The sequence below is a fragment of the Alligator mississippiensis genome, chromosome 5 (assembly GCF_030867095.1).
Source record: "Alligator mississippiensis isolate rAllMis1 chromosome 5, rAllMis1, whole genome shotgun sequence".
Classification (NCBI taxonomy): domain Eukaryota; kingdom Metazoa; phylum Chordata; order Crocodylia; family Alligatoridae; genus Alligator; species Alligator mississippiensis.
The window spans coordinates 160,809,708-160,825,244 of NC_081828.1; the positions used below are offsets into that span (position 1 = coordinate 160,809,708).

General features: G+C 40.5%; 1 protein-coding gene across 3 annotated transcripts in view; it reads right to left on the minus strand.

Moving 5' to 3' along the window:
- Positions 1-570: 570 nt before the first annotated feature.
- LOC102564067 (ATP-dependent translocase ABCB1) overlaps positions 571-15,537 on the minus strand; it is a 49,150-nt gene continuing 34,183 nt past the window's right edge. For all 3 annotated transcript variants that reach the window (XM_019498032.2, XM_014603045.3, XM_019498034.2), the window contains 8 exons: positions 13,680-13,883; positions 11,521-11,621; positions 8,855-8,995; positions 8,237-8,393; positions 6,512-6,709; positions 5,551-5,757; positions 4,354-4,500; positions 571-918 (listed from right to left, as the gene is read on the minus strand). In XM_019498032.2, the coding sequence (XP_019353577.1) occupies positions 721-918; positions 4,354-4,500; positions 5,551-5,757; positions 6,512-6,709; positions 8,237-8,393; positions 8,855-8,995; positions 11,521-11,621; positions 13,680-13,883 (1,353 nt within the window). In that variant the 3' untranslated portion in view covers positions 571-720. The remainder of the gene's footprint in view (positions 919-4,353; positions 4,501-5,550; positions 5,758-6,511; positions 6,710-8,236; positions 8,394-8,854; positions 8,996-11,520; positions 11,622-13,679; positions 13,884-15,537) is intronic.

Sequence of the window (15,537 nt, forward strand, 5' to 3'; positions counted from 1 at the left end):
GAAATTAGAAATCATCTTCTAATTTCCAATCTCAAATTACCCACAATCAGCATATAGCCATTTGGTGGTGTTGTTTTTCATCCTAAACAGCTCTTCACTTTCCCTAATATTTGTTTCACATAGCACTTGTATAAAGTGACCATATCCCTTCTCAATCTCCATTGTGCTAAACTAAACAAGCTGAGGTCCTTTACTCTTTTTTCCTTATTTCCATGCCCCTAACCTTCTCAGTGGTCCTTTGAACTTTTTTCAGTTTATATTGATCTTCTTTGAACTTTTTGCCCACAGTATTCTAAATGGGTCTTACCAATGCCTTGTACAATGGTATCTTTGTCTCTACTAGATATACCCTGCATAATGCAGCCTAGGATTGTGCTGGCATTTTTCATGCGGGCACTGCACTGGTGACTCATGTGTACCCAAGATTCCCAGGTCCCTTTGTTTAGCTTCTAAATGAACAAACGTGGTCTATTATGTCAATTTACATTTACATTTCTAATTATAAAAAATGTATAAAATTAAATAGCATCTCTCAAAAGAACTTACCTTAAAACTATGACACACATCAAAAACAAGTCTATCTAAATTTATTATACCCAGCATGGCTGTGTTTTGAACCTCAACAGTGCAAGATGACAATACTTGGGCACTTTCAGCCTTAATACAACTTAGTTGTAGGTCTATGTATCTTTGTATAAATAAAATGAATCTTGCATTCATCTAATGAGACACTTGTGCATTTACAAGTTCATAGTAGTGTCCCTCTTTTGCAAGCAGTTGGCTGTGAGTCCCCTGTTCTACCACTTTTCCATTCTGAATCACTGCTATGATGTCAGCATTCTGCACAGTTGTCAAACGGTGAGCAATAACAATGCAGGTTCGGCCCTGCCTGGCATCATCCAAGGCTTTCTGGACAATCTGCAGAAAGAAGCGATGAAAAACAGTTATTTTGAGATTTTTCCTTTTCATATACAGTGCATTTTCTTGTCCTTAAGCACCTGAGTCAACAAATCATAGAAGCTTGCTTCTTTGGTCTATACCACTGATTACTTATTGGGTGTGAACAAGCATTTGTGGGACCTGGTTTAGGTTTATTTGGCTTGCTTTAAACTACCTAAACTGGGATCAGTGTGGTCAGGAGTTAGCCTCTTGCCAAGAGTGGTGTGGGCAGCCTGAGGTAAGTAACTTGGGCGGGGAGAGGAGGCTGGCAGGTAGGTGGAGGGGGGTAATTAACTGGGGTGGAGGGCAGGGGGTAAATCTAGAGGCTAAAAATAGTCTGATCAGAGTTGGGGAGGTAGGAACAGCACAGGGCTGAGCCTGGGGCAAGTGGCTGGGTTTTCCCTGCCCTGGGGCTATGCTGTGAATGCATACAAGCACACACTAGGTCAGGTTGATCCACTTTAGATTGTGTTAACCCAGATTGATCTAAAGTGAGTTCATCTTTGGAGTTAAGATTGTACATACCCATTGATTACTTCTGATTCAAGTCAGTAGTCTCACTGAAGTCAATGCAACTACTCACATGAGCCTGGGTCCTGTGTGATCTGGTTTAGATCAGCATAAAACTTTGACATATACTGTGCGACAGCTATTTGTCAGGGAGCCGAGATGCAGCTCCTTATCCATGACACAGGCTATTTGCCAACTATGTGTTTTTATACTGATACCACACACCATCTGCTAATTTTCTCTAAATAGAGAATTTGAGCAATCAACCACCCTGCTGTCCAGATGTATGTCAGACTGAAATACAAAGCACAAATCATAGGATTTTTCATTTTGGGGAAAGCAGACTGACCAGATATAGGGACAGGGCTCAGAGGCATCACAATGAAGTTGCACACCCAGGGCAGATGCCACATGCAGGGGTGGCAGCGACTTCTGGTTGCTTCCACTGCCATGATTGTATGGCTGCAATAGCACCCATTCTTTTCTGCTGCCCCAGCCCCCCACCCTAGTCCTAGTTACACAACTGACAGAAGTGAAACTTTCAATCCTATTATATGTTCGGATGGTGTCACATGTTCAGCTTGCCACTTAAGTGAAATTAAAATGCAAGCCATGCACATTCAAGCAGTTTAGGACATGGTAAGTACCCTTGTGGCATTGCAAAGTTGTTCCCTTTTAGGCAAGAGTTTCTCCTAACATGTACAAATTTTAATAGGTCTCTACATTCCAGTGATTTGCAATGGTTGCTAGTGAACAGGCAACAAGGCCCTCAGACATTTCTTTTGCCCACAAGACTCAGGATCCTGACATTGAGTTTTCAATTGAAGGTCAGAAATTTTCATTTCCATTGCATCCAAATGGTGTATTCTCTCACCTCACCAGTTTATGCAGGGGGGAAGGATGGCCTCCTGACTGAGCAGCAGAGAAAGCTTCACTGCTTTCTTCTTTCTGCACAGCATGCCCCGCTCCCCCAAAGTTGTCTACAGACAGAATGGTTAGTTGCTCCCACAAAACAGCTCTCACCAGTAGTTGGTCACTAGGCCTCACCATAGTCAGTCAAAGGCCTGAAAAATGCAGAGGTGGGGAGACATTAAGCCTCCTTGTGAACTAGCAGAATCTGGCCTTCTCTCTCCCTGTTCTGACAGCTAGCAGATCTAGCAGCAGAGTGGATCTTTCTCTCTCCCTCTTTGTAATTACACCTCTCAACCAGGAGAAAGACTGACCAGGGCTAAGTACAGACAATCAAAAAGCCAGAGGTGGAATCGATTCAATCTTCATGGGTTTCTCTAAATTGCACAGATTGAACCAATAATGAAGCATACTGATGTTAACTAAATCCAGTTAAGTTTGATACTACATTCCTCCAGGTCTATCTTAAACTGATTTTGGTCATTTTGAAACCAGTTTGTGTGTACTGAATTGCTGTTTTGTTACAGTTTTAAACCAGTTTCTGATCACTTAAACCGGTTTGTGTGTAATGTCTGTCCCTAGACCAGGAGAACATTTTAATGATAGTGCTGCTAGCTTGGAGAGTAGAAATTGCTGGTTTGAATTATGCAGTTTCAAGTTCTACAGGTAGCTCAGAAGCTACTGCTGGGAGACATCTGAGTCAGACTCAAATGAACTATTTAGAGATTTTGGGGCCGATGCCTATAGCAGATTTTTAAGGAGGCATATTGGCCAATACTGATCTGATTTCTGATATGCAGCTCTTCAACATGAAAAGCTGCGTTCATCTGGTAAGTCTAGTATGATGGGAGGGGAGGGGAAGGAAGGGGTGTGTGTGTGGGGGGGGGAAGATCAAGGCCCCTGCTGTGAGGGAGGGAATGGGGCTGCAGCTGGGGCAGGGGCAGGCGGTAACCACCCGGGGCAGGGAGGGGTACGGGACAGAACTGCAAGCGGCTCATCCGGGGGGGTGAGAGGCGGGTATGTGCTTCCCAAATCTGTGTGGGGTGGGTGCAGGACTGAGGCATGGCTCGTTGGGCATTGGAAGGGAGGAAGGTGGCTCTTGCAGCTGCCCGTGGCTCATCCAATGCTCGTCTGGCAGTTCCTGCCACTGCTCCCGCCTCTCATCCAGGAGGGCATGGAGGGGGGGGTTGTGTCCCAGATCTGCCCAGCCAGGAAGAGCCAGGCCCCAGCTCACCCTGCCCCACCCCATGCAGATCCAGGGGCACATACCCCCCCATAAGTGGCAGGAGCAGTGGCAGGAGCCACCAGACAAGCACTGGACAAATCACAACCACGTGCAGTGTCGGGATCTGCCCCCACCTCCCTTCCTGGATGGGCAGCACCAGCCCCAACCCCAATCCCTCCCTCGCTGCGGAGGCCTTAATCTGCTCTCCCATGCCCCTCCCTTTCCCCTTTTACCACACCAAACTTACGGCTACATACAGCACTCCACGCTGCCACCTCTGCTCCTCACTGCCCATGTGCTGTGCTGCGGCTGTGCGCACGCACAGGCATTTATTGGACAAATTATTGGCTGCATCGGGCCGATTTCCGATACAGAAAATTTTCTTTATATCAGTGCCAATCTTATAGCAGACCTATGTATTGGTGCGCCTCTAACGAAAATGGAATTTCAAAGCGCCGAGCACTGGTCTAAAATCTCCTCAACTGCATCTGGACTTCAAAGAACAATAGGTAGGCTAACATTTTGAAGTTCTGAAAATTCTACTCTGTCCAATTCCTAGAGATGCTGACTGACATCAATGCCTAGTTTAGCAAATGGAGTTGAAGGTATTTGCAAAATGAGGCTCTGGGTAGAGAGAACTAAGGACAGTCTTACAGAACCCATAAAACTATATTCTTAGATGGAGAACGTATGTTCATACAATGAGTTTTCAGACAGTGACTTTCAAACTTCATTTGCCTGTATTTTAAATCATATTGAGTATTACTGACCTTTTCACTTTCTGTGTCAAGAGCTGATGTGGCTTCATCCAGAAGGAGAACTGCTGGCTTACGAACCAGAGCACGAGCAATTGCTATTCTTTGTTTCTGACCCCCAGAAAGCTGTGCTCCTTTGTCACCTACTCGTGTACTGTATTTCTGTTTTTAGAAGGAAGATAAAATTAAAAGGAAGGTTGAAAACAAAGCTATATTCTCAAATTTAATAATATCTTAAGTATTTCCACCTTGAAAGAAAAAAATTTAGCTAATTTTAATAAAAATCAAGATAGCCAATTATTATATTAATATTTTGAATTTAAATGAATATTAATAACTGTTCTACAATGAAATTTCTTCTTTACATTATCAAAAGAGTAGCTCCCAGTGACATGCTTATCTGAAAAAAATTCAATGTTGTTTCCAGAGATCGAAACTCAGGATATGATTCTTTATTCTTGAATATCCTAGACATTCTTTGTAGTGCATTTAATAAAATATTGTTTAGTGTCAGTACGTCATTTCCTGTTACAGGATACTCCCTGGAAGTTTGGTTTCATTGGCTGTTGCAAAGCATTCCTTCTCATGGAGAACTTAATCAATAGCAAGTATGATATTTAAGTAGTCCCTCATTTTTTTTCTAAAAAATTGTTACTGTATTTTTATTGTTCTATGCATGTCCACATAACCAAAAAGTAACGTAGCGAATTTTATTGAAATATTTAAAAAAATAATTTATCTTTTCACTTAAGCTAAGACTGACGATTTCAGCCAAAACAAGGGGGGGGGGGGGTAGGAAATTTGAGGTAATAAATTAGAATTAAAAAACTCACTGTTTCTTTTATATTCTTTTACAATCATTATATTATAATATTAAAATAAAAAACCACAAGCCAAACTAACCAAAAACAAACCCCCTGGAGCTCACATGAATTATGTGAAGGAGTTAATGATGAGCTTACACTTATTTTAAAAAAATGCAGTGTGTTTTAACAACAGTTCTGTATATTCTTGCTCTTTCAGAATCAAATAAATATTCTAACCCATACCCTCACATAAACAAGTAAAACTTCATAAAAATAAAAACAGGTTAAAAAAACCACCCAAACACCTTTGCACTTTGCTTTACATTAATGAGAGCTGCCTACATAAACTTCTGTGTTACAATGATTATTTACCACCACCATGGATGGAAGGACATTTTCCTTTTACCTCTGGCAGATTTTCAATGAAGGCATGAATATTTGCTGCTTTAGCTGCCTCTACAACTTCCTCCTGACTAACCACCCTACTGTTGTCTCCATATTGGATATTTTCAGCAATGCTGCAGTCAAACAAAATAGGCTCCTGTGACACAATGCCTAATTTGGATCTGAGCCAGGGCAAATGCAAAGACTTAGTATCAAATCCATCTGCAAGCTGGAAACAGGAAAAGAGAGAAGTTATGACATTACTGATTCATGTTCATCCATTAAGACCCCTCAGTCCACAGCTGCTTAATCAGTTGTTCCCCATTTTGTATTTGTGCAGCTGGATCCTACATTGTTGAAGACTTATATGAACACTAAGTGTTATTAACAGATCCACAAATCCATCCATAGCAGTCCGCTAGCTCTAGAAGCTGAGGAGTAGTCAGCAGGCTTGTAAGGACTACCAACCAGCTGTAGGCATAGGGAGCAATTACAGGCTGCCTAGGAAGACTTGGCCAGCTAAGATAGATAATTAGCTGGCACAAAAAGCTAAAAAGGCTCCCAGGGAGAGGAGCTAGAGGGAGATATACAGAGCTGCAAGCTGAGACTTGAAAGGAGAAGTGGAGAGCTAAGAGGGAGAGAGGTGATGGGTCAGCTCATGGTGAAGTTTGAGGACTAGATCAGAGGGCCATTAGAAAAACAGAGAGACTGTGAACATGCCTTCTTGTTTGCTGAAGGGACCAAAGGGGAAAGAAACAAACCAAGCAAGTGGCAGCAAAACCACCAGCCAGAAAGCCTGGGGACTCTCTTTGGGGCCTGGGAAAAGACCCTGTTTGGCTTATAGACTGCTTTGTTTATGTTGATTCCTGCTGGGAAACAGTTTGTCCAAGGGGTATAAAGACACTGGGGAAAAAATTGTAAATGAACCCAAAAGCCTATGTGTTTGAGTGAGCAAGTCTCTGAACCTAGTATACCCTTCTTACCACTTGTCCTGCCACCGGGTCATAAAATCTCTCCAGGAGTTGAATGGATGTGCTTTTGCCACAGCCGCTGCTTCCTACTAATGCAAGAGTCTGTCCTTTATTAACCTTTACATTGAGACCTTGCAAAACTTGAACTTCTGGTCTGTTTGGATATACAAAATGGATGTCCCTGAACTCGATGTTACCATCAAAGTGACTCTGAAACCAATACAAGATATAAATGTATTATGCTTATTAGTTTGTATGGAGACATCAAATATAATACAATATGATCATTTAAGTGACAGAACTGGCAACCAAGTTTGGGATGGTATAGACTCTCTGAAATGCATTTCACTGTGTGTTTTAAATACCCAGAGACTGAGTATAACACATCTTTTATTTATTGGAGGAAAAATGTCATCTCTTTAATTTTCTGGAGCTCCATTTTAAGAAGCTGCTTTCTACTTCACTTTGTCATCTACTTTATCTCCCATCAGCCTGATTTGCAAGGGGAGTTGTTTTAAGCAAGCTCTTGACAGCCTTTAAGTCACCAATATATGTAATCCAGAGACTACTATTGTATATATAACCCACTTCCCTTCCTTATGATTTTCAATGAGTACAAGACAAAATGCCTGTGACACAGAATGAACATAGTACAAGATGAACATCTGAAGCTAAAAATAAATTTGAATACTATGGTAGATAATTCACAGACTTCATAGACAAATTTTGTTGTAAGGGGTAATTCAAACAAGGAGAAAGATTTGTTTTCTGATTATCACATGTAGGAAGGAGTAGGGGTTAAGAAAGAAGAAGGTATCAAGATGAAAGTGAATTAAGGACTGTATGAATCTAATCTGATATCTAGGGAATGGGACAACAACCTGGGCCATAATATCAGTACTGTTTGTACAGCAGGCTGTTAAAGAACCTATTCAAGAACTAATTCTTTAATGAATGAGTCTTTCAAGTTTGTATATATTGAGCCAAGGCTTAGTTTCACCAGGGCTAAAGGCAGCTGTTTCACTGGCACTGGGAGTAAGCTCACAGTAGAACTGTTTTACTCAAGTCTTACTCCACAAGTAAGTATTTTGTCTCTAAGCAATTTCTGTATGAAATGTGTCAGTTTATAAGTACAAAGGCAACTTCTCCAATTATCACCTCTGGGTTTCTGCGAAGCAACCTGGGTGTTTCCAACACCACTTAAAAATCACCAGTAAGGAAGTTTCTTCAGGCCAAATTGATCTCATTAATATCTTTGCTAACCTTTAAACTGAACAAGGTTAAACAGGCATAACAAACTGGAACTTAGCAAGCAATTTAGGTGCATAAGATAGTATAGATTCCAACTCATTTTCACCTGTAGCTTTGGGTCTTTATAGCTTATAGAAATAAAAAATGGCGGAGACCAGATATATATCATACAAGCAAGCAGGTACAACTCTACCTACTCCTCAAAATGCAAATCTGTTGAGTGAAATATCATTTTTAGACCCTGGTTAGGATATAACTATACTTAAAAGGTATTCTATTAATTTTCTGCAAAAATCTATAGAGTAGCACTGGGCAAATATGAAATTAATAATGCACTACCATTATTTTATACTCTACCTGCATGAAATGTTTTCTATTGCACTGTAAAAGGAAATTTATTTACAATAATGCAATTAAAGACAATAAAGTAGCAGTTTTTTGGGGTTGTTTTCTTTTTAATTTCATGGCCTGTCTGAAAGACTTTACCAATTTTTCCCCCTCTTCACTGTAACTGTCAATCAGAGGTTTCTGATCCAAAAGCTGAAAGATTCGTTGGGCGGAAATTTTAGCTTTGCCATAATCTGGTGCTAAAGATGTGGACTGTCCAACATTCATAGCAGCAAATATAACTGAAGAAAAGACTCTGAAAGCAAAGCACAAAATATTTTTTCAGTTCAGCTAAAAGATATTACTGTTCATTTAAAAAAAAAATTAAACAGATTTGTTAGTGTCTCTAAATTTGAGGACTAGGACATTTGTAGAAATTAATAGCTTGAAAATTTACACAAAGTATTAGAAAGTAAAGTTTATGGCCAAAAATAATTTTTAGATGACCAATACAATGAAACTTCTCCATGCAAAAGCTCACTGTCTGCAATGAAAAGTCGAGCAATAAAAGCTTCTTAACCAAGCCAGCTGTACAGGCCAGCTCATAACTGGGTCCATGCCTTCTTTCTGTGTGAGCCACCTTTCCAAGGAATAACCTTTCTGCCTGATGTTAACTGCAGAGCAGATTTTAAACTACTGAATTTCTATAGTTTATAATCTCTGCAATCAGGTTTCTAAACAACACGCATTTGGAATACCCTCAGAAAATATACTCACATAAAAACATTTTCAAAGTTGGTATAGCAATGGGCAATAAGCCAGGCTCCAAATCTGAAGACTGCTGCATTAATAAAGTAGTTTGCACACTGGGCTATTCCATAAGTAAATCCATACAGAGGGGCTTTTTTCAAAGAGTCCCTGGTAAAACAAAAAGGCCTTAATTACAGGAAAAAATTGTTGTGAAACAGCAACATCCAAGGCTGGATGGAAAAATGTCAGACTTTTGGACAACCAAAAGACCTTGTATACTAGGAAATGCTTCCATGGCAGATAATTTAGGGCAGTGAGATTCTTTCACCCCATGTTATGTTTTCTCCTCTCTTTGATTCTTTTGTCCCTTTCTGGGACATAGCAGCAACCTTAAACTAACTGCAACAGATAGCCATGCTGGGGGAGGGGGCCAGTCTAAGACCCTACACATGAGAGTGAAACTCTTTGTACCCTGACACGAGGGGAATAACTACCAGTGCACCCTCTAGTGCAATACATTCTCTTGTACACACCAGCCTCAGGACTGAGACACTGATGTCTGAGGGAATTTCTCTCCTCCTGAAAAGTAATTCTTTTAAACAGGTCAAGTTTAGATTCAGCACATCACAGACACCATCTGTACTCTCTTCTTGATCTCAGAAATAGATCTTAACCTAGGGAGAGGCCTAGGCTATGCTTTCTCAAATTCTTTTCTAGCTGGCAGACTCACAAATACAGTCAATTGGTAAACTGCTTAGCTAACATGTCAAGGGATGTTCTGGCCATGCTAATTTTGCCTTCCAGGGTCACTGCTATGCATCTATTTGGTACAATCTAGAATTTCATATTTGGCTGCTGATGAAAAGCTATTTCCACTACTCTGCCCCTCCCCACCAACCTCTACCTACTCCCCTGAGATGGGAGTATATTGGATAGGCACTTATGTTAATAGTCTATAAAAACACTTTTAGCAGTTCAGAACTGTAAAAACTCTTGAATGATATTTTCCAGAAGAAATGCTTATGGAAGGCCATAGCAATCTGACAGGTCTTGGTATAGGAATAAGAGTGATAATTATTATACATCTCTCAGTATCTTTGAATATTTGAATTTCAAGTGAGAAAAACATCAGGACACCATAAAAAGAATGAATAAAGCATACGGGATTAACAAAGCATGAGATCTATTGCTTGTTTTCAAGCACAACCCTCCCCCCCCCAGCCACATCTGGAACCCCAGCACATAGTGGTCATGGTCACATGGGCTAAGTACAGACAGTCAAAAACCTAAGGCTGAATTGATTCAGTCTTTGCAGGTTAGTCTAATTACATAGATTGAACCAATAAGCAAGTGAACAGGCATTCACTTTTGATTTCAGATATGCAGCCACAAGCCTGCAGTGGCCCAGGCCAGAAGCCAGAGGGCACTAGAGCATGCCTCCCTGCTCTACTGGAGCAGACAGCTTGGGCTAAGGCTAGCCTGCCAACCCTGCAAGAGGGGTTTGTGGTGGGGGGGAAGGGGGTACAAAGCATCCTGGGATGCTGGGGGACTGTGAGTTAACTTGGGATCTGGGACAGAAGTTCAATAAATTGATTTAACCTAAAATCAGTTAAGTCTGATAGTACATCTGTCCAGAATTATCTTAAAATGGTTTTGGCTATTTTGAAAGTGGTGTATGTGCCTTGAACTTGTGTTGTGTTGCATATTTAAACTGGCTTATGATCACTTATACTGGTTTATGTGTAATTTCTGTCCCTAGCCATGATAATCAGTGTAATGGAGTAAGGGTAAAGATGCTAGCCTAAGAACCTTAATATGACAAAGAAATTAGTACTACTTAAAAGCTGGCTAGAAAGTTCATACAGTCTTTGCAAAAATCAAAACCTCCCATTGAGAAAACCAAAATAAATTGCTTCAAATAGAGTTTTGGTTGATTTGACATAAAGAAATATTGTGATTTGTTGAACATTTCATGTCAGTGCTCCATAGAACTGTACTATCTTGCAATGCACATTGCTAAATTTCAGATTCCCCCTTACCCCCCAATAGATACAATGTTTTCTACCTTGATAGTTATAAAATTCAATATTTTTATCAAGTATCATTAGCTGAGTATAGGTTATATTACTTGCATGAGATGGAAGCTGTAGGAAAATACCCAGCATGTTAGGATGTTAGAATTAGTGTCAGTAAAAATGAGGGCATGGTCTGTAGCTAAGGTGGCCAAAAGATGACAAATTTACGCAATTTAGTTTAAGGTTCTCAAGCTTATACCAATGGTATAAAAATAATGACATGCCATGACCTAAAAACTATTGCCACTTGTATGAAATGACTTCTATAACTCACAACATGTAAATGAAGAAAATAGATCTCCTATGCTTGCCAAATTAAACTTTATAATACACTTTCTCCCCCTTTCCCTTCTTCCACTTCCCCCCATATCTTGTCACAGACACACAGTATACAATATGCTTCTAAAATGAAAACATAGCCAATGCATAAGGGAGAAAATTTTGAGATAAACAAAGTAAGTAAAATTTAAATCTATTAAAAAAGTTACTATTATCTTTTCAAGTTAATTTTGTATTCAATAGTTTTAGTTTCCTGGAGAATATAATATGATTAAATCTTGTGTTCTTTAATTAACAAAATAGATACAGCATTTTAAAATGGTTTGAAAATAAACCCACCTGTATGGACCATTCAAACTTGCATTATACTTCTCAAAAAATGCCTCTTCTCTAGTTAATGAAGCCACAGTTCTTATATTTTCAACAGCTTCTGTTGAAATCTAAATTTAAAGAAAAGATGTATGGTTTAAGCTGGTATTTGCAAACAAATTTTATTTATTTGCAAGCTTTCAGGCACACACACCCTTCATGAGGCATAGGAAAGGGCAGAGATTGTAAAAGTTCTCCTAGGTAGAACTGAAAATTCATATTTCACAGGAGAGCTAAAGGTGTGGTAAAGTCTCCTGTTTAGAATAGTTCATTCTGTTCAGGTTAGGCATAGAGAAAGGTTGAAAAAGTCTTTTTACACCTTGTAGTTGTCTGGTGGCAAGCAAGATATAGAAGTATACTCCCTTCAGGTAATGATGTTTCATGTTGCACATAAGAGTGGAAAGATGGAGAGCTATTCTGTGCAAGAATTTGTTTTGTGGTGAGGTATCTGCGTGTCTGTGCTCTGAGATGCAAGCTTACTCCAACAATGGCTGGATCCTGGTGTTAGCATATCAGGTGGTAAAATGCTTCCTTCTTGCAAAATTGTGAACTTTTCATTAAAAAATGGCTAAAATTAGATATCTTCAATGTATCAGGTATCCAAGACTTTTTCGACCTTCCTCTGTGCCTTATCTGGACAAAATGAACTATTCCAGAACAGGAGACTTTACCAACCCTTCAGGTCTCCTGTGACATGAATTTTCATCTACACCTAGGAGAACTTTTACAATCTCTGCTCTCTCCTATGCCCGATGAAGGGTAAGTATGCCTGAAAGCTTGCAAATAAATAAAATAATTTGTTTGCAAATATCTAGTTGGTCTAATAAAAGATATCACCTCTTCCATGAGTTTTGATTCCAAGTCAATGAAGAAACTATTCTAGAATACAATATGACATAACAGTTTTATGATTAGATGTGATCATATCTAATGATCACATGATGGGATGTGAAAGTTAAAATTAGGAACTTGCAACTTATTTTAATTTAGCAGACCTGAAATTAGGCATGAGCTTATTTTTCTGACATGTTTCTCCCATTCAGGCTACAGAAAAATGCCAGTTCTGGGTTGCTGCCACCTGGTAGCTCTCAGTGGCCTAAGCTGAATGTGTTTTAGGTCTTTGCAGGCCTTTGTGCACACCACAAAATTAGCCTTTAAAGCGACTTAAATGTCCTTTTGCACCGCTTTAATGGAGTTGCTGTTTTCACACTCAGTGGCATATTATGCTTTAAATGACTTTGGTATGTAACAAGATAAAACATCTCCGAGGTGTTTTAGTTTGCTATCTAACAAAGTGCAATAATGCACAGGACATTGGAAGATGACGTGCTCAGGGCTTAGCTGGTCCCACACAACTCAGGGGCTGTGGGACCCAGTGGCAGCCCGTGCAGGCAGGCTCCACTGAGGAAAGAAAAAAAGCGGTGAGCCTGATTTTTTTTTTCCGTCTCCCCAGAGCCTGCCTGAGCTATGCAGGGGCCCAGTGCTTCCCTCCACAGCTGTGGGGGGGGGGGAACAGTGCATCCCTCCATGGCTGCAGCACCCCCCAAGACCTCCTGGGTCAGATGCCAGTAGGCAGGTGCTGCTTAGGGGGCCCCTGCATAGCTCAGGAACTGCTCGGCCTGCAGGCAGCAGCCCTTCTCTGCCCCCTCCCAGCCACCGAACAGGCAAGTAAGGATCGGGTGGCCACCCTTGCGTACATGGGGGTTTAGTTTGGTTTAATTCTCCCTAAATTGAAACAGTGTTTTTAAAAATCCACCATTTTAATTTAGGGAGAACTACACTGCATTAAACCCCTGTGGCGTGTACAAGCAGCCATGTTCAATGTCTTCCCAAACAAGAAAAACAAGGGAAGAGAAGAAAAACCTTCCTTTTCTAATCTTCCTTTGCTTCCTATATCCCTTCTCTGCATGTAAAATCTAACTTTTTTTTTTTTAAACTATCCTGTAGAATTAAACAAATGTTTACTTTCTATTCCTTCTTCACTTTTATGTGATAAACAGAGATACTCTACAAGTATTTTGGTTCATCACTGCATTGGTTAATGTGCTTTCAGAACAAGTTTGGTTGAACAATAGAACGGGACATGTTTTTTGTCCTTTAAATTATTTAGTTGAAATTGGAGAACTTACTCTTCCAGCTTCTTCCAAAGCTTTTTGATCTTTTGATGCATGACCAGACACAGAACTAATTCTTACAGCATTTGTAGCAATAACGAAAGGAATGCAAGCCAGGATCAGTAAAGTTAACTGCCAGCCATATACAAAAGCAATAATGATGGCAGTCAGAAGGGTGCAGACTGTCATAGTCGACAAACCAAGTCGGCTTCCGGTAGCCTAATAAAGAGTAAAAATATCCAAAGAATTAGAGTTATAGATCAAATCTGTGAAATTAATATTTGTTCAGTTTCAAAGTTGCCTAGAAATATCTATCAAAGTTGCAAGTTGCCTAGAAATATCTATTTAAAATGGGTAATTATATAGCCAAAAGCATATATGAACAAGGCACATCCATTTTATAATGAAATTTAAAAGTGGTTATTGGATCTATTTACACTGTAATTCCACTCATGACTGCAGATTAGATGGAAAGCCATATTGAAATATTCTTTAAAAGCTTGACGTGGTAGAAAAAACCCCAGAAACCCTGGGTGAAAGTGAAATTCTTCCCTTTCTTGCCAGAGGCTTTCCTCCCCTACAGAGACTATTTTTTTTATTCAATAAAATTTAAAATAGTAATCAAACTCAAGCCAGGATGAACTGCTGCCATGTGCTCTAGGGGCTCCATATAATGATCATTTGGAAACTTCAGTGAACACAGCATGTGGGAGCCTACTTATTTGGCGATACTTTGTGTTCCAGAGAATGCAATGGCTTCTGAATGCAATTCAAAATGTTGCTTATGATCTATTAAACCTTTCATAGTTTGTATCCTCCTACCCTTTTTCTTCCTGTTTTACTTTGGTGGCTGAGATGGTGCATCATATCCCAAGAGTTAAGTTGCAGTTTTTAAAAAATACAGATGATTGTATATTCTGTCCAATATTTGATTTGTTTCCTCTCAGTGATAGGCAGTAAAAAAAGAGATGGGAGAGCAAATGAACCCCACTGAGGCTGAAAAATCATGGAGTTGAGAATATAAACTACTGAATAAAGTCAGTAAGCAACATATTAACTCTTCCCTATTCATCTCAAATGAGACTTTTTTTAATGTAGCAGATGTTCATGAGTTTAAGGAGGTTGAGGATCACTGGATTTTAAAATTTTCCTGCAGGATTTCCAATGGTGTCTCTCCAATGCTAATCCCCAGAATCACCCAATCCTTGAGCTGCTACCAGCTCAGACATCCTTTATTAATGACAACTCAGCTCACCCTACTAAGCCTGAGTAGTCAGCTTTTTTGTTTGTGAAATGCACTGCATGGTCTAGGAAGAAGAAATTGATTTATATCATCATGAGGTCAGGGCAAGGGCTGCAGAGTAAAATCCCACCCTTCCATGCCACCAAAGTGGGATTTTAAAGCTACCTGAAACACAAAAAGACTTCTGTCCAGAGGTGCTCAACCTGTTGGTATGGTGTGGGGTCCACCTGTGGGCCAGATTGGACCCCATGTGCTAGGATCAGACCCTGCATTGCCTTCACTGACCCCCCCAGCTGGATGGGGTCCACCCATCCTCCCTTGGTCCCTTGCCACAGGATCAGTCCCTGTATCACCATATTGAGGCCCAGAACTACCTCCCTTAGGCATGTGCCACTGGGTCTGGGCCCTGCACTGTCTCCCTTGGCTCTGTGCCACCAGCACTGCCTCCTTCAGCTCTGTACCCTCTCCTTTAGCTCTGTGCTGCCCACGCTGCTTCCCTGGGTCTCTGCACCACCCATACCACTTCCCTGGAGTTCCACACTGTCAGATTTGGGCCCTGCACTGCTTCTGTGCCTCCCTATGCTGCAGAATTGGGCCCTGCACTGCCTCCAATAGGGCCCTGTGCCCAGA